This window comes from Rhinatrema bivittatum, chromosome 2 (genome assembly GCF_901001135.1).
Source record: "Rhinatrema bivittatum chromosome 2, aRhiBiv1.1, whole genome shotgun sequence".
NCBI classification, from domain to species: domain Eukaryota; kingdom Metazoa; phylum Chordata; class Amphibia; order Gymnophiona; family Rhinatrematidae; genus Rhinatrema; species Rhinatrema bivittatum.
In genome coordinates this window covers 304,985,458-305,005,452 of record NC_042616.1, presented here as the reverse complement: position 1 = coordinate 305,005,452, position 19,995 = coordinate 304,985,458, and the positions used below count along the sequence as shown (strand labels likewise).

The window sequence follows — 19,995 nt, the reverse complement described above, 5'->3', positions numbered from 1 at the left end:
ATGCGATCGTGCACACGGAACGGAGCGAGGTTCAATCCTGCTTGACAGATCTCGCGTTTGCTTGTTGGCATCCTCGTCGTGCGCGCCGTGCATGGGTCATCGACATGACCGAGGATACTTGTTGCTTGCGACGTACTCGTGTTTATTGTAACTGGAAATCTCTCTGTAGCTCTCTCTGTTTCTAATTTAAAAAAAAAAGTTCTTGCAGGGGTGGCTGCTACTGGAAACTTGAAAGGATGTTCAGGGTATGCAGTAGCTGCTCAGTGTTTCCAGCTTCAGAATAGTGCATGCTTTTCTTTAAGAAGAATAAGAGAGGTAATATTTGTATAACAGATACATAAAATAACATTCACAGCACAAGCACTGAAACTGGCACGACTCTTGACTTTACCACCACTACCACCACGCACACGGCAAGGAAGACTGGGTCTTCGCATCACTGTTTTCATTTTGGGGTAACCCTTGTGTTGTTTAAGATATTAGTTGCCCTTCCCTCTCCAAAAAAAACAAAACAAAGGTTTTAGCTCCAGTAAATTCTGTTTCCAGATAAATGGTTAACTCGTTTATTGCCTGTGTGACTACTGGTAGGAGAATGCTGATGATATTGACTACATGGATTTCATAAAAGGACTGACTGGCCCTGCAAGTCTGCCCAGTTTACTGCTTGTTACGGTGCCTAAGAGCCCAGCTGACCACTTGTCATATCCTGGTATCAGGTCAGGAACAATTTTCAAGCAATTTATCCTGACTAAGCGGTTCCCTGGGTAAAATCAGGAAGGGTAAGGGTGAAAATCAGTCCCTATCCTCCCCCCCCCTCAGTGGGACGTGCGAGGATTTCATAGTGAAATCCCCACGTGGGCTTTAGTGCATGCAAGGAGATGTCCTTTGAAAATCTGCTTGTAGGCCCACGGGTACAAGGTATCTGGGGGCCTGCCAGCCGTGTGTAAATTTAAAAAATTTCCCCACTATGCTCAGAGTACTGAACATCATCAGAAATGTATAATTCTGTTTGACTTGATTTCTCTCTTTGCGTTATTTCCTTTTAATGTATGCCTTCTTTGGCAATAAATACAAAAAAAGAAATGTAAATTTAGAAGAAGACCTTAAGCTTATTTTTATGAGACCCGGTGCTAGAAAGGAGGCATTCACATTATTGGTGTCCCTGCAAAGTTTAGGTTTGGCTGTATGTTCTGGTCTTCTACATCCTTAGATAACGTGGCAGTGTGATATTTTCCATCTAATCATGCGATTAGTTCACATAATTGCTCAGAAGTTGTGTTGGTCACATTTAAAACTGTCTTTGGCATATTCAAGAAGAAAGCAAGACAATCTGCCTATCCAAAAAAAAAAAAAAGACATACATTTTTAACTATCACTTAGCCAAACTGATCTTCTGTTTTTATGTTAATATCTGCATATTAACCCCTTCTGCAGCCTAAAAATTAGAGGAGCTAAATAGGTAGCCAAAACCAAGCCTTGGTTTTTGAATGGATAGAAAAACATTTTTTTTATAATTCTTTTTTTTTTTTTTTAGCGTCTGTTTTGCTGCCATAATGAAAGGAAATCACCTTAATTTGTTAACCAAAAATATGTAAAAATATAACTAATGAAATACTGGCTCAAAAAAAAAAAAAGAGCAGGAAAAGAAAGGTATAAGAAGCAGAAATGGTCATGAAACATGAGCTCTTGATGAAGACTGGAGTTGGTACTCCTGTAATGGTATTTATCCCATGCTGCTGAGAAGACAGCCATGCTCCAATTATGGATATTGTAGCATGCCAGATCTCAACAGCTGCGTTGCATTCCTTTGGATGGACACCCAGTGCCCTAGAAGGTCATCACATGTCTGTCTTTCTCTCTCTTTCTCTCACTCTTTCTTAGTTATCCCGCCAGCCCTGTGGACACCCTATTTCACTCTGGATGCTTTCCAGAAGCAGTACTGATGCTAACACTCGTTTATCAGATCCTCTCTTGGTTATCTGACCACAATTAGCAACATGCTGATGTTGACTGCTGGGCAGCCCACTTCTCCAGCTTTCAAAGACCAGTTGGATAAGCAATCAGTGAATGAACAGCGTCCTCTTGGCTCGGAACACGCCGTAGCTGTCTTAGAAAATGCAGCTTTAGCAGCCAGCAGAATATTGTGATTTAAAATATAACTTGTTGTAAACCATAATGCCATGGTTGAGGGTTCCATTTTTCTTTTTTGTTTTATGACAGTTGGAGATCTGACCAACGAACTTGTGAGGCATTTCCTTATTGAATGTACCCATAAGGGTGTGCGGTTGAAAGGGTGTCCAAATGAGCCGTATTTTGGTAAGTAGTATATTGTAAGGGATCTTGACTGTCTTTTAGATTAAGTCCACTAATACTGTATCATGAGCTGGATGCAGTGCTGCTTATACAAATTATCATTGAAATGTTGTTGAGAATGGACCGCACGGAATTTGACATTGCACTAGGACGTGTGTGAGATAAGCAACTGCACCCTTTCAAATGGCTTTCAGTAACAGCAAGCAAATCCATGTATCGTGCATTTTTAGAGGTGTTTAGGGGTACAGGAGAGATTTGAAAAATGACAGGCACCTAAAACTGTGTTCTACCTAGTTTAAGAATCTGTCTTTGGGGCCAGCCCAGTGCCGTTCGTTTCCCAGGTCTTCCACTGCTTGGGTGTAGAGGAGGATGTGGTGGAGGGGGGAGGGTTTTGTACTAGTTATGTGATGGCGACACCTGGTGGCTGATTGAGGACACAAGATTGCAGGGTTCTGGAAAGGGAGCCCTGGTGCATGATCCCTGGCCGAGTACTGTCACCCAGCGAATGGACTAAACTTAAATTGAGAGGGTTTATAAAGCCCAGTCTTTATCCCCGCTCCAGTTTACATAATTTCATAGAGCCATTTTTAAGGAGCTGAATTGATAGGAAAGATATAAAGTTGTTTTTTTAATTTCTTCTCATTATTTTTCCTTCTTGATAGAAGAGATCAGATATTAAGTAATGTTTGGCATTTAGTTGAAAAAAAGGAAAGTTTATTGTTAAATTTGCTCGAGCATCCCACAAACATCGTGGAGTCATTCATGAAAAAGAGAATTGACGTTGTGCAAGAGAGGAGCCCGTTCTTGCCCTTCACTTCAAAGGGGTGCTGCTGTGGCACTCTGGGGTAGTGGTAGTGGGACTTCACCTGCTATCTGATTTCCAGGGTCTCCCCCACCCCCCCCCCCCTTGACACACATATGCACACTCACCAATTCGGCCTCTAGGCACCCAAATCCTAAATACAGCCTTGTGCAATGTGTTGACTGTAGTAGAAAGACTAGGGGGCACTCCATGAAGTTAGCACGGGGCACATTTAAAACTAATCGGAGAAAGTTCTTTTTTACTCAACGCAAAATTAAACTCTGGAATTTGTTGCCAGAGGATGTGGTTCGTGCAGTTAGTATAGCTGTGTTTAAAAAAGGATTGGATAAGTTCTTGGAGGAAAAGTCCATTACCTGCTATTAAGTTCACTTAGAAAATAGCCACTGCCATTAGCAACGGTAACATGGAATAGACTTAGTTTTTGGGAACTTGCCAGGTTCTTATGGCCTGGATTGGCCACTGTTGGAAGCAGGATGCTGGGCTTGATGGACCCTTGGTCTGACCCAGTATGGCATGTACCAAACACTGCTTACTCGTTCAGGCTTTTGTTGACGTTTCTAGCCCAGTGGGGGGCAAACTAAAGTGGAGGTATGGTTTACTAGGAAAAGAACAGATTAATGCCTTTTGTAACTAAACTAGAAGAACCATCCATTCTTCGCATGGGTGAAATGTTTGTTTTAGAAAAGGAATTGTATAATTGGGCTTTTTTTTTTTTTTACTTAATGTAATAAAACTTAAGAACATAAGAACATGCTATACTGGGTCAGACCAAGGGTCCATCAAGCCCAGCATCCTGTTTCCAACAGTGGTCAATCCAGGCCATAAGAACCTGGCAAGTACCCAAACACTAAGTCTATTCCATGTTACCGTTGCTAATGGCAGTGGCTATTCTCTAAGTGAACTTAATAGCAGGTAATGGACTTCTCCTCCAAGAACTTATCCAATCCTTTTTTAAACACAGCTATACTACCTGCACTAACCACATCCTCTGGCAACAAATTTCAGAGTTTAATTGTGCGTTGAGGGGTAGATCTTTAAAAACTACGCTGGATTTTATAAGATACGCGCGTATCTTATAAAATCCGAGGTCGGCGCACGCAAGGGGGTGCACATTTTGCAACCTGCGCGCACCGAGCCCAGCGCGACCTGTCTGTTTCCTCCGAGTCCGCTCCGATTTTGGAGCGGCCTCGGAGGGAACTTCTCTTCGCCCTCCCCCCACCTTCCCCCCCTACCCTATCTAAACCCCCCCCCCTACCTTTGTCGGCAAAGTTACGCCTGCTCAAAGCAGGCGTAACTTTGCACGCATCGGCCGGCAGCCCCGCTCCGTCCTCTGGTCCCGGGGGATGGTCTGGAGGCCTTGACCATGCCGACGCCATGCCCCGGGCCCGCCCCCGAAACGCCACGTTGTTTCGGGAACGCCCCCGGACACGCCCCCTCCCTCCCCTTTTCGAAAGCCCCGGGACTTATGCGCATCCCGGGGCTTTACGCGCGCCGGCGGCCTATGTAAAATAGGCCGCCGGCCTTTTAAAATCCACCCCTGAGTGAAAAAGAACTTTCTCCGATTAGTTTTAAATGTGCTACATGCTAACATAATGGAGTGCCCCCTAGTCTATTATCTGAAAGAGTTAATAACTGAGTCACATTAACCCGTTCTAGACCTCTCATGATTTTAAACACCTCTATCATATCCCCCCTCAGCTGTCTCTTCTCCAAGCTGAAAGTCCTAACCTCTTTAGTCTTTCCTCATAGGGAAGCTGTTCCATTCCCCTTATCATTTTGGTCGCCCTTCTCTGTACCTTTTCCATCGCAACTATATCTTTTTTTAGATGTGGCAACCAGAATTGTACACAATATTCAAATTGCGGTCTCACCATGGAGCGATACAAAGGCATTATGATATTTTCCATTTTATTCACCATTCCTTTTCTAATAATTCCCAACATTGTTTGCTTTTTTGACTGCCGCAGCACACTGAACCGATTATTTCAATGTGTTATCCACTATGACACCTAGATCTCTTTCTTGGGTGGTAGCACCTAATATGGAACCTAACATTGTGTAACTATAGTATGGGTTATTTTCCCTATATGCATCACCTTGCACTTATCCACACAAAATTTCATCTGTCATTTGGATGTCCAATTTTCCAGTCTCAGAAGGTCTTCCTGCAATTTATCACGATCTGCTTGTGATTTAACTACTCTGAACAATTTTGTATCATCTCCAACTTTGATTACCTCACTTGTCGTATTTCTTTCCAGATCATTTATAAATATATTGAAAAGTATAGGTCCCAATACAGATCACTGAGGCACTCCACTGCCCACTCCCTTCCACTGAGAAAATTGTCCATTTAATCCTACTCTCTGTTTCCTGTCTTTTAGCCAGTTTGTAATCCACGAAAGGACATCGCCACCTATCCCATGACTTTTTACTTTTCCTAGAAGCCTCTCATGAGGAACTTTGGATTTTCAGAAGGCATTTGAGAAATATACTACATCTACCAGTTCATCTTTATCCACATGTTTTTTAACTCCTTCAAAAAAGTGAAGCAGATTTGTGAGGCAAGACTTGCCTTGGGTAAAGCCGTGCTGACTTTGTTCCATTAAACCATGTCTTTCTATATGTTCTGTGATTTAGATATTTAGATCACTTTCCACTATTTTTCCTGGCACTGAAGTCAAGCTAACCGGTCTGTAGTTTCCCGGATCGCCCCTGGAGCCCTTTTTAAATATTGGGGTTACATTAGCCACCCTCCAGGGTGGTGTCTCCCTATTAGTTAGGGAGAGTGTGAACAGAAAACTCAGACATCTGAAGGGAGGGAGTTTTTTTTATGTATGTGTTTTTGAATGGTTGGTTGTGGAGTGTGCATTTGTATCTCCCAATATCTAGGGTATTGTTTCCCAACCAGTGTGCCTTCAGACCAGGTCATGTGTGCCGCAGTAAAGTCACCACTGCTGGATGGTCAGGTCCAGACCAGCAGGTGGACTCTGCTCTCAGCACCTCACAGCAACAAGGCACTTCAGTTCTGGCTCTTAAATGTGTGTAGTAGCATGTGTAATCATCCTAGCTAAAACATGAGCCCTGGAACAGGCAGCATGCAAGGCACAGATAGCTGGACCCCTCTTTATGCAGCACACACAGCACCTCCTAGAGTAGAAGAATTGCCATACTGGATCAGACCAAGGGTCCCTCCAGCCCAGGATCCTGTTTCCAACAGTGGCCAAATCAGGTCACAAGTACCTGGCAAGATCCTCATCTTCTCCTCCTCAGCCATCTCTTTTTAGGAGTTCCAGGCTGAGTGAGATGGGGACAGCATGCACTGAGCACTGAATGTGACTCACTTTGAGTGTTGGGAGCAGCATCAATAGAGGAGCTCTAGCAGCCACATGCGGCAGCAAATGTAACTAACCAAACTAACTGTCCACACCACCCAACTTCTCCCTTCTCCTGCACTTGTATATAGAGTAAGGTAGTCCATTGTGACAGGTTCATGTGTGCCTCTGTCCCAACTTTACCTTTGTTTTAAAATTTGGAATGGCGACTGGTAGGGCTTTCAAAGTTCTTTTTGGGTCTTCTTTTGGCCATACAAGTCCCATCCATCTCTGCACTGCCCCATGGAGGATTGTGTGCCATCCAACATTTTTGTTAATGTAGGTATGCCTTGGGTTTGAAAAGGTTGGGAAACATTGATCTAAGAGAAGGAGGTAGAGGATGCATATGGAGTGTGTGCTAGTTCTGGTCTGTATAAAGTTGGAATCCTCACCCACTCCACTGGTGTCTCGCCAACCAGTCAGTGTGAGCAGCCACCCAGTGTCCGTGCCGATGGTTTGCTGAGACTTTGACATCATAAATCCTCCAGCCAGGCATACAGCCTCTACGCAAAGCCCTTAATGTTTGGGAAAACTGCTCTCTTCATGACAACTTGTGCACCTCAAATAGTCCCAACAGTGAAAAAAGCATTTAGACCTCGAGTCTGTGAAATTCAGGGGAAGGGCGGACCTTCTGAAACTATGTATAGGAGGAAATCTCCATGGGACAGAAATGAGTATCTCCTGAGCTGGCCCAAATATCTTTTCTTCAGCTTGAGAAATATTCAGCCGTCCACAGAGTTCAAGATTTTTTGCAGGGTTGAAAATCTTAGCCCTGGCACTTTATTAAATTGGTTTAAATATCCAGATTATGGCAGTAGCATAGCCAGAACTGATTTTTTTTTTTTTTTTTTTGTGGGGAGGGGGGGACGACTCAAGGTTAACATGGATGGGCAGTAGGCATACAGGTCTGAGCTTGCTGGTTGTACTCTTATCAGTAAATAATGCCTAAGTGTGCACCTGTCAATGGATTTCTAAGTAGGCTGCAAGAGCCATCATGCATCAGGAGTGACACTTTAAAATAATTTAACTCAATTATTTCAAGCACTTAACAATATTAAAAATTCCCTATTAATCTGTATTTAATTGTTCTCCGAGGATATGCAGGATGGTAGTCCTCACACATGGGTGACATCAGGTAGAGCTCCAAGGCATAAAACTTATACCAAAGTTTCTAAAACTTTGACACATTGAGCATGCCCAGCATGTCCTATACCACACGGGGTCTCTTTTCAGTCTCTTCCGCAGAGCTGTAAGCCTCATGGTATGATTGAGTTTACTTTGGGTGTTTGTAGCCTTGTGGAAAACATTTTTTGCACGTGTTTTTTGCAGTTTTTTTCCTTCGATCCATTGCTGGGTCCCACTCGGTGCCTTTCCATAGTGCCCTAGTCAGGGTTTTCAGCATTTCGGCTAAGTTTCCTTTTGTGGTCAATTTCTCCTCCCATGGTGGTTGGTACCTTTGTGCCCGCCGGCCATCTACACCCTCCGCCATTGCTTTCAACTTTGCGGCTTTTTTGTTTCACCCTGTGATGGCCACATCTGGTTTTCACTGGTGCCCCCAGTGCCCGAGGACCATGTCTATCACTGATCCTCATGAGGTGTGTATCTTCTACCTGGGGGCATCGCATGATGTCCGGGGTTGCTACTTATGCGCCTAGATGACTCCAAAGGGACATCAGCTTCCAGTTGACAAGATGGATTAGCTCTTCGGGTCAAGGAAGTCCGAGTCATCAGCATCAGCAATGAGAGACCTTGGAGCCATACCAATGGACACTACACCATCGACATTGGCAGGAACGTTGGTTCCATCGATGGGGCAGCAGAGCCCGATCATTGTCAATGTCCTCCGGGCCGGGGACACCAGGATCAACATCTTCAACCTCGACACTGGGGAAAGAACTGGTCGAGCATCAAGGGGAACCTAAGAAGCATCGGCACCAGTCCTTGTCAATGCACGGTGCTAGGTGTGAGGATGCACCAGCTATTGTGATGCCCCAAAGCGACTCTGTGGCAAGGAGAGCCCATCCTGTACCAGTGCCGAAGGTCCACGACTGTTTCCACCAGTACTGGTGCCAGTAGCCAATCCCCCCTCGAGAGTTCGAAGATCTGGCTACCCTTCCTTCCTCCCAGTCACTGTTGGCATTGGCAACATTTGAGGAGGAGCTGGAGTGCAGAGTCCAGCTGGCAGTGGAGCAGGTGCTGCAGGGCTTCAGTCCTGTGAGACCGGTACACAACCCGGTGCCACCCGTCCTCGTACCTCTTCTGGAGACGCCCAGCGTGCTCATCTGTGCATTATCAACCCAGTTGGCACTGGTTTCCAGGACTGAATTGGTGCCTGGCGGGGCATAGAGGCCTCCCCCTACTGATACGATACAATAGTTGTTGCTGGATACTCTGAGGAGGAAGCTCTACCGAGGCCAGTGGAGATGCCAACGCCTATAGTCCCCTGTCCAGTACTACTAGTGCCTGCATCTCTGGATGAAGGCCAAGCACCTAGGGCCCCCATCCCCTGCAGCATACACTGAGGATAAGGGTCCCGATGATACAATGGAGTCCTCCGTGGAGGACTCTGATGGTCTCCCATCAGACCCTTCTCCTCCAGATGAACGAAGACCCTGTTTGAGGACTTGACCTTCTCAGGGTTTGTGAGGGTGATGGTGGAGGCCATCTCATTTCAGCTTTTGACAGAGGAGGATACCAGGCACAAAATGCTTGAGATCCTCCAGTTAGTGGAGCTTTCCAAGGAGATTGTGATAGTCCTGGTACATGAGATCCTTAAGAAGCTGCTGTTGAGGATTTGGGAGCACTCCCTCACAGTGCCTCCCATTAATATGAAGGCGGACAGGGTCCACCTCATCCAGAAGACTGCTGGATTTGATAAGCGTCAACTGCTTCACCAGTCAGTGGTGGCCAATTCCGCTCTCAAGAGGGCCAAGCGCTCTTGGACCCATTCCTCAGCACCCCCGAGGAAGAACCACAGAGCAATGGACGCTCTTGGGAGGAAGGTGTTCCAGGGTGCCATGTTTATTGCCCACATCGCTGCCTTCCAGCTCTACATGAGCCAATACTCGCGGAACATCTGGAAGTAGGTGCAGGAGGTGGCTGAGCAGCTGCCTCAACAGCAACAAGACACCCTCATGTTGCTGGTGCACAAGGATATGGAATGTGCCAAACACTAGGTCCGTGTGACCTATGATACTTTCAAAATGGCATAGAGAGTCTCTGCAGTGAGAATTGGTGCTCATAGAATGGCTTGGCTGTGGGCCTCAGATCTATGATCAGAGGTTCAGGAATGGTTCGCTGATGTGCCATGTACTGGAGAGAATCTCTCCAGAAATAGGGTGAGGGATGTTGTGACCCAGCTTTGGGACTACCATGAGACCCTCCAACAGCTCTCCACCAGTAATCCAGATCTGTTGTCCTCAATGAGGAGGCTATTGATACCAGGGCCTAGGAAGTTTTTCACCAGAGAAAGTCCTATTCTCTGCCTCTTCGCTTCCATCAACACCATCAGGGCCCCCGTGGCTGTCCCAGGCAGCAGAGAGCCTGCAAACCCCAGCCAGCTCCTCAGACAACTCAGTGGATGTGGTTTTGACTGGGCCATAGGGAGCATAAGCCAGTTGCCAAACCCCGGACAGGTCGGGAACAGGCTGCGGTTCTGGTCGGGAACAGCATGCGGTTCTTAGCAACCAGTGGCCCAGTATAACCTCAGACCAGTGAGTTCTAACCATCGTCTGCCAAGGTTGCCAATTGAATCTATTGGGTGTCCCACCAAATTGCCCTCCTTACCCACATTGGGGGCTGGTAGCATATCAGGAGGTGCTACAAATGGAGCTCTCCTCCCTCTTAATGGCCAGAGAGGTCAAGCCTGTACCACCAGGGCAAAGAGGGCAGGGATTCTACTCCAGGTACTTTCTGATTCCAAAGAGAACAGGACTCTGGACCATCCTAGACCTAAGGGCCTTGAACAAGTTTCTAAAAAGAGAACAGTTCAAGATGGTTTCCCTAGGCACCTTGATCCCCCTTTTGCAAAAAGGGGACTGGCAATGCTGCCTTGACCTAAAGGACACATTCACTCAAATCAAGATCTTCCCAGGTCACAGGAAGTATCTCCGATTTTTGGTGGGAACATAGCACTTTCAGTACCGAGTGTTGCCATTTGGGCTCGCATATGCCCCATGGATGTTCACAAAATGCCTGGCCATAGTGGTGGTGCACCTCTGCAGACTGGAAGTGCATGTCTTCCCATTTCTCGAAGATTGGCAGGTCAAGAGCATGTCTCAGATAGGGGCCATCAGGTCCATGCACTTGACCATTCAGGTGCTGAAGTCACTAGGGTTTGTTCTCAACTACCCAAAGTCCTATCTTGGCTCATCACCTCAATTGGACTTCATAGGAGCTCTGCTAGACACGGCTCAGGCCAAAGCCTTTCTGCCCCGCCAGAGGGCCGTCTCTGAGGCAACCATTGCAGCAGAGATTCAACAGAGCCAGCAGGTGTCAGTCTTGCACATGTTGAGGCTGTTGGGCCATATGTTACTCCTTGCCAAGTTTACACATGCACAGAGCCCAATGGACCCTGAGGGGACAGTGGCACCAGGCCACTCAAAGCCTCCAGGATTGCATACAAGTCATCATGTCTCTGCAGGACTTGTTCTGGTGGTGGATTCTTTCCAATCTTGAACAGGGAATTTAATTTCGGAGTCTCCCCACTCAAATTGTCCTAACTACAGATGCATCTACCCTGGGGTGAGGAGCTCATGTAGATGGGCTCAGTACCCCAGAGTCTCTGGTCTGCTCAGAAACATTCCTGTCAAATCAACTTCATGGAGCTTTGGGCGATTAGTTACGCGTTATGGGCTTTCAGAGATCTGCTGTCCAACAAAGTTGTCCTAATCCAGACCGACAACCAAATAGCCATGCAGTATATCAATAAGCAGAGAGGCATGGGATCAAAGCTCCTATATCAAGAAGCGCTCCAGATCTGGTCATGGGCCCTGTCCCATGTGATGGTGCTCGGGGTCATGTACCTGGCTGGGACAGAGAACATGGTAGCAGACAGGCTGAGTTGAGCCTTCAGACCCCACGAGTGGTCCCTGGACCAGGGCGTAGTGAATCGGATATTCTGCCTCGGGGGGAGCCAGATGTAGATCTGTTCGCATCCCCCTGCAACAGGAAGGTACCTCGTCTTTGCTCCCTGTACAGGTCAGACGGCAAACCAGCCTCTGATGCCCTTGGCTGTTATTGGGGCAAGGGTCTTCAGTATGTGTATCTTCCGATTCCCTTAGTAGCAAAGACTCTCGTGAAGCTTCACAAGGACAGAGTGACCTATGATTCTCATGGACCCTCATTTGCCGAGACAGGTCTGGTTTCTACTCCTGTGCGAGTTGTCATCCAGAAACCAATCAGTCTGGGGACTTCCCCAAATCTTATCAAGCAAGATCATGGCAGGCTGCGGTATCCCAACGTCCAGGCCCTGTCACTCACTGCCTGGATGTTGAGAGAGTGATTCTTCAGCTGCTTGATCTCACAGAAGATGTGTCTCAGGTCCTGGTGGCTTCTAGAAAGCCTTCAACTAGAAAATCCTAGGGTCTGAAGTGGAGGGGTTTTCCATGTGATGTGAGCAAAAGGCCCTAGATCGTTCTCCTGCCCTTCTACACCTATCGGAGGCTGGCTTGAAAACCAACTCTGTTAGCCCAACTGAGTGCAATTGGCACATATCACCATGGTGTAGATGATACGGCCATCTCTGTACAGCCTATAGTTGTACGTTTCATGCAGGGCCTGCTTCAGTTGAGGCCTCCCTAAGACCTCCCGCTGTGTCTTGGGACCTCAACAATGGTGCTAGCTCCACTGCTGAAAGCTCCTTTGAACCATTGCGTACCTGTGACCTGAAGTACCTGACCTGGAAGGTCATATTTTTGATGGCGGTGATTTCAGTGCAAAGAATAAGCGAGCTCCAGGTCTTAGTGACTTATCCACCTTATACTAAATTTTATTTTGACAGGGTATTCTTACGTATGCATACTAAGTTCCTGCCAAAGGTTGTGATGGATTTCTGTCTTAACCAGTCAAATCGTACTGCCAATATTCTTTCCCAGGCCCTATTCGCACCAAGATGAATGAGCACTGCACATTTTGCACTGCAAGTGAACCTTAGCCTTCTATCTGGAGCAACAGAAGCCCATAGAAAGTCCACCCAACTTTTTTTTTCTTTTGATAAGAATAGATTGGGTATTACCATTGCCAAATAGACAATGTCCAATTGGTAAGCAGATTACATCTCCTTCTCATATGCCCAAGCAGGACTGCATCTTGGGGGGTCATGTCAAGGCTCATTCTGTTAGAGCCATGGCAGCATCGGTGGCCCACTTGTGAGCAATTCCCATGGAGGAGATCTGGAAAGCTGCAACGTGGAGTTCTCTCCACACTTTCACATCACATTACTGTCTGGATAGGGATGGCTGATGCGACAGTAGGTTTGACCATTCTGTCCTTCGGAACCTGTTTGAGGTGTAGAACCCAACTCTCCCAACCTAGATCCCATTGTTTGGGTTCAGATTGTCTCCCTCTCTGTTACCAACAGCACCGGTATTGTTGTGCCCGTTGGCACCTGGTTAAGTGTCTTTTGATCCCCTTTTTGTTGGGGAGCAGCCTGTAGCTAGGGATTCACCCATGTGTGAGGACTACCATCCTGCTTGTCCTCTGAGAAAGCAGAGTTGCTTACCTGAAACAGGTGTTCTCTCAGGACAGCAAGATGTTAGTCCTCATAAAACCCACCACCCTGTGGAGTTGGTTTCTCCTATTTCTTAATTTTAATCATAATTCTATGTTATGAGATTGAAAAGGGACCCCATGTGGATGCGTGGTATAAGGCGTGCTGGGCATGCTCAGTGTGCCGATGCAGAAAATATTTATTGCAAATTATAAATATACAAGAAGAATATAATTTGAAAAGCAAAGAACACATTACAGAAACATCAGATCTGATCAATCTTGTAATAAAACATATTCTTCTATGAATTCCCTTTCCAGAAAGGCAGAGGACATCACAACTACAATATAGTAGCAATAATCATAAGAACTTAAGATTTGCAATGAGCAGAGCAGAACTAAGTCAGCTCACATTTCAACCCAACATGCACAAAAAAAAATATTCAAATTCTTGTGTCACCTTAGCAAAATAAAATCCTTTCACTACTAAACACTTTGTGAAGTAGCACAAAGTCTTGCACAGACACACCTAGAACCTTGCCACACCATACCATAACAGCAGTAACAATCATGACTCAACTAACAGCAACCTTATCGTGAGAAGGCAGCAATGCAAATATCATACCAGACCCTAGTACACTAATATGCCACTTACTGGGCAAATTGAACAAATCCCTGCAGAGAAATGATATGCTAGCAGAAATATACTGCACCTCAGTCACACATGCAGACTACAGACTGCCCCTTACTTAATACAGAAATAAGGGATTACAAATTAGAAACAAACATGCAAACAAGACTGAACAGTGGAACTCTAAAGAAAGAGGAAAGCACAAAAGTGTAAGAAATGCATATACCCAAAGATGGTATGTTCCACAAGCTCCAAACTCAAAATAAAATTATTTTTTTTTTTCTACACCTTTATCTTCTCTTGTTTTTCTAATCAGTTGGTCCTGGTCTCTCTCTTTTCCACTTCCCCTTCTTATTTTCCACATTTTTTTTCAGGGTCTCTCTTTGCATTCTACCCTCCTATGTTCTTCCCTTCCTCCTTTATACACACACACACACACACACACACACACACACATGCTGTTATTCTCACGTTCTCTCCCATGCACACACAGTCTCTCTCTCTCTCTCTCTCTCACACACACAACGCTCGCACTGTCATTCTCATGTTCTCTCGCACACGCACTGTCATGCACATACTCTCATACAGGCTCTCACAGGCTCCTACACACATACAGACTCACAAACATGCACATACACAGGCTTTCACTCTCATGTCCTCTCTTCTCTCACAAGCTGTCATTCTCGCATGCTTTCTCACACACACACACACAAGCTCTCACTCTCACATGCTTTTCCCCTCAAATACACTCAGGCTCTTACATGCACTCCCTTTTACAGGCTTACACACACACAGAGGCTCACACACATACACGCTCTCCATGTGCTCTCTCTCTCACAGGTTCACACAAACGATCTCACTCTCACACGTGCTTTCCTCTCTCACCTGTACCCACAAGCTCTCAATTTCACATGCTCTTCCACACAGTCTTCCTCACGAGCACTTACACACATACACAAGCTCTTGCTCTCACAGGCTCACACACACACGGTGGCACTCTGTCTCTCTCAAGCACACCCATAGGTTCTCTATCTCAGGTTCCCACACTCATAGTTTCCCACTTTCACACACACCAATCGAGGCCTCTTCTTTAGCCACCACAAGATGGGATCCATGGTAGCCATTCTGCAGCATCTTCGGCAGCCGCCAGATGGGATTTACAGCAGGCCTATTTTTCTGTTGTCATTCAGTCCTGATTGGGTGGGCCTGAGCCCAAAGTGGGTGAGCCACAGCCCACTCAAGCCCACCCGTGACTATGCCATGGGACTATGGAGTCTAAAGTGAAAACCTAATTTCCACCATGTGGGTGGGGGGGGGGGGGGGGAAAGAACATGTATGAAACACCTGGGAAAGGATTCCAGACACACAACTCATGCAGAACAAGACATACATTAACAATAGATGATAGTTATATTAAATGCATGCTGCAGTCATTGGAATGGAATCTGTGACTTTGCAGACAAGAAATTTTAAAAGTTTACTACCCTTATTTGAAGAAAAAAAAAAGAGATGCTTTTTAATAATATTTGTTTCACAAAAGAAAGGGCAGTTAACACCAGGAAAGAGTTTGCATCTGCACTATGCTTCTTTTTGTCTTGAAAAGTTGGATTCTAAAGCCAGGTTAAGCTTTGTCAGACGGGTATGTTGACCCCCTGATTGACTTTGCCTTTCTTATCGCAGGGAGCCTGACAGCTTTGGTCTATCAACATTCCATTACTCCCCTGGCATTACCCTGCAAGCTGCTCATCCCTGACAGAGGTATGCACGTGCACGATAGGGAAAAAATAAAGAAAAAGGTGGTAGACCTGAGGCATGGTTTAAAAAAAAAAAAGAAATGTGTGTTAAAGCAATATGTCAGTTTGTGAAGACAAACTGCAAAAGAAGAACAGGAGAGAGCCATATGGTAACTAGAGCTACTTTTCCCAAGTTTTCATTCGGATCTGATTACTATTAAACTAACGGGATGAGCCAAGCAGGACGGATTCCCTGTGTTAACTTTTATTTTAAGCTGAAACTTTGTATTATTTTTAAGTAAACTTGAATTTCAAAAGTCTGTTCCGTTTCCACTGCCCTGCATACCCTCAGATGATTTTGTTAATGGCACACATCAAGGATTCTGTGGCTGTGCAGCTCTGGTACTTGCTGCAGATGGAAAATCATTGTAATGGCTGGGCTTGGCTTGTCCCTTTATGACTAGTGCTCAGTTCCACTTTCCTCCTGTTCAGCAAAAAAGTGCTGACCAAAATATGTTTCATCTTTGCAGCCAAAACCAAGGTTGTGTGAAGCAGACAGACTTGAACTGGACCTTTAAGTCCTTTTCTCAAATCTTGTGCTTTTACCCTTTGCAGTTTTCTGGGCCCCGGTGGCAGTGTCATCATTACTGGACATAACCTCCTTTCTTTGGTAACTGTGTGCTGTTTAAAAGTTGATGGGATTTTTTTTTTTTTTTGTTTCATAGATCCTATAGAGGAGATTGCAGAAACAACTCCACAGACGGCAGCAAACTCGGCTGCAGAACTGCTGAAACAAGGAGCAGGTTAGCACACGGCCGACTGTGTAATGGGGCTGGGCAGGGTGAAATATGTGTTTCTGTGTTGGGGATGGTTAGATGACTCATGAGGTGTACAGTCACATAGTCGTCTGTAACTTAAAAAAAAAAATTGCAGTTTTTTTTTCCATCCTTAACTCTGCTGCACATATTTCCCCATTTTTTTTTTTTTTTTTAATAAAAAGAAAGTGTCAACAACAAATGGCGTAAACATATTAGAATTGCAGGTAAACCGTGATCCAAACTGGAATGAGCAGTGCTGGGTAGGAAGTAAAACAGAGGGTGCAGTCGTACCACAGAAAGATTATGGATACCCCCAGGGCAGATCCATAACAGATGATGTTTAAATAAGGATGAGGCTCACTCTTCTCTAAGAATCATAGAAAACCATGAGGTCAGAAGATTGAGAAGGGGAAAACTCCTAGGACCCCCTTAAGAGTTGTAGAAAACCAAGCAGTAATGGATTTAGGATTTTGTCGCCCCCTAGACATTCTTGATGCTGTTGTCCCCTTCACCCACCTGAACAAGGATCAACAGAGCAGAAGGTCTATAGCATAACCTTCTTTGCTCTGCTTCATCTTCTCCTTGATAACCTCCTCTCCTCAAGTCCCCTGAATGACAGAAAGAGAGGGGCTTATTTAGGGAGAAGAGTGGGTTTTTTTGGTTTGTTTCTGTTGTGTGCTCTGGTGTCATCCATTTCCTCCAGGACAGGAGGAGAGAGGCTAGAATAGAGCAGAGCTTTTTTTTTTTTTGTTTTTGCTTTGCCCTTCCAGCCTCATCCCTTCCACTCCTCTGCACTGGGAGGGGAGGGGCTGAAGCAGGACACAGAAGGCTGTTCTGTTGAGTGAGATTAAGCACAGCTGGTAGGTAGCAAATCTTTAGTCAGCCTGCTGCCTACCAGATTTTTGCTGTTCTAGACATAGACCTAGTGTGCCTATTGACAAATTCAGGCCTGATACTGGCATCCACCTACAAGCTAGAAGCGCTCCAGATTACATTTCTTAGCTGGGCTCTTCCCATCATTTCACATTACTTAGGACTGCTTATAAAATTAAAACTAAGTATTTTAGATACCACTTAATAAGTTACTTATGTTGAAGAAATAGCATCAGTTTGCAGCCTGACTTCCCTCTGTATGTCTTGCTTTACCTTTTTATTGAGTTTTTAGTGAACCACCTACAAGATGTTGGTGACCCACATTTGGGTCCCAGCTCATAAATTAAGAATCACTGATACAGGGCCATAGTAGTAGACCAAGTAAATTTTTATATATACTCAGGAGGTAATTCTCAAAGGAGTTATGCACGTAAATGTAAACATACTGTTGTAGCAATTTACAAAAGCCATTTCCTTGAGTAAAGTGCACTTACGCGGGTAAATCCTATGGACAATTCTTTGGCATATATTGTAGCAATTTTCAAAAGCCCATTTATGCATGTCAATGCTTTTTAAAATCAGGCCCTTAAGGAGTGAATTTTCAAGGAAGTTACAAAAGTAACATATATATCGTAACAATTTTCCAAAGCCCATTTACACGTTTAAATCCTTTTGAAAATTACCACTGGGGGTGATCCCAAATTTGAGAAATAGGCCATGGTACAGTAGGAGAGCAGAACAAGCATGGAACTGTCACAGCATACATACTACCTAGCCGCAGGACGAATGAAGCTCAGCTCAAAAGCACCCTGGAAATTATATTCAGTCTAATAAAAAGGAAGTTGCCCATCTCTTTTATGTTCCATTATGTAAAACTCAAGTTGTTTAATTGTTTTCTTGCCATAGAATATAATTTCCACCAAGAGCCTATGTTCATGTGACTTGTTAATGGCCTCTTCATCTGACAGATCTATTAAGAAATGGTGCATATTTCAGTCCCACCAGCAATAATCCTAAAACTTCCCAACTGCTTTCAGCACCGTCTTTCCAGTCATGATTTCCTCCACTCTCAATTCACCACAGAGTTTGACTGGAAGATAAAACACTATTTTGTTCCAATACGGTATTCACTGGGACATTCTGCATTTTCCCAGGAATGTAGTCTTATTGTACGGCAGCTTCTGTGGGCTCCATTTTCCGAATTAATGGTGTCATAGTCACTACTGACTGGCAGATACGCTTCTGGAAATGGTGCTGTAAAATTGTCTTTGCTTAGTTGAAACCTATTTAACACCATGCAATAATAAAACAAACAAACACAAAAAAATCTCCAGAACTCTTCGTTAAGAGGATAATTTTAAAATTATTAAATTGCCTGCCTGATATGCGGGTAAACTTAGGGGACATGTATCCTGTATACCCATGAGTTTACCTAGACTGAGCAGAGGCATTCCCAGGGGTGAGAGTGGGGAGGGGGCCTAGACTTGCTTTTACATTAGCAAAACTCTGCAGATAAATTTTCCCCCACATTTTCTGTGTACATTACAGCAAGTATAATTCTGTGCAGGCAGAATTAGTGGCATAATTTTCAAAGCAGGCATATGAACGTAAATCCACTTTGAAAATTGGTTTAACAATTTTATTTTAATGATCTGTTTTTATTTGTTATGCACTTTTTTGTATATATGAATCACCCAAATTAGTTTGTGATACCTTAGCATAGCAGCATACTTTGCAGTTTTACAATACTGTGTTTGTGTTTACCATGTAATTTCACTGGGCTGTTATAAAATTCCCACCTAAAAGTATGCTTTTAGTATTCAGATAATAGTTCCTCTTGGGTTTGTCCAAACAGAGTTTTTATATTTGCCAGGAACAAAAATCCGAAGTTTGCTGGGTAGCAACTATATTTTTCCTTGTTTTCAAAAAGCAGCCTCTACATTTACAAAACATAGTAGACTAGTGAAAGCTCTGTAGTGCAAGTCAGAAATTGGCTGTAGAATCCTCTGGTTTGTCTTTGTGTAACCTAAAGTGCTGCTGTGAGACCCTATCACTCTAGTGTTTATCTTTTGCAGAGAATCCAATGTTATCAAGCAAAAAAAAAAGCAAATACAGAAAAGGGAGTGGCCTAAAGGTTAGAGCCTATGGGTTGAGCAACAGGGGCTTAATTTCCATTTTCACTCCTACTGACCTTGGGCAAGGTCAGACTTTTTATCTCTCATTGTTTCAGATACCCCCTTAGACTGGAGCAGGGGCATATTGTATCTGAAAACTCCATAGTGCTGTAAGCCATTTGGATCATCTGAAAAGGCAAGCTAAAAAGCCAAACTTTATTATTGGGTGGGTAATCAGGTGCCAGTTAATCTCTTGAAGAATAGTCCATTATTTATTACAATTTGATATTTCGCAATTCCCTGCTGCATTAAATAGGGTTACAATTAATTCACTGATAACATATTAACACATAAGTCATCATTCACAACAACCTCAACCTCAATAAATAAAACAATCAACTAATACTCACATACAATTGCATAATATAACCTACCATTCTCCTGCATCATACCAACTACAGAATAATACTTTCTAACAATAACAATATTCCTAACAATATTCCTCAGTTTTTAAGAGTCCTCGCAAAACAATAACATCATCTATAATTCTGATACCTATTTTTAATCTCTAATAGATCATAAATCATGTCAACTTGCTTACTCCTTTG

At 44.4% G+C, this 19,995-nt stretch overlaps 1 protein-coding gene across 2 annotated transcripts in view; it reads left to right on the top strand.

Moving 5' to 3' along the window:
• The window catches only part of TNS3 (tensin 3), a 592,547-nt gene that overhangs the window by 551,868 nt on the left and 20,684 nt on the right, over positions 1-19,995 (top strand). For both annotated transcript variants that reach the window (XM_029589689.1, XM_029589690.1), the window contains exons 25-27: positions 2,221-2,316; positions 15,530-15,607; positions 16,308-16,385. In XM_029589689.1, the coding sequence (XP_029445549.1) occupies positions 2,221-2,316; positions 15,530-15,607; positions 16,308-16,385 (252 nt within the window). The remainder of the gene's footprint in view (positions 1-2,220; positions 2,317-15,529; positions 15,608-16,307; positions 16,386-19,995) is intronic.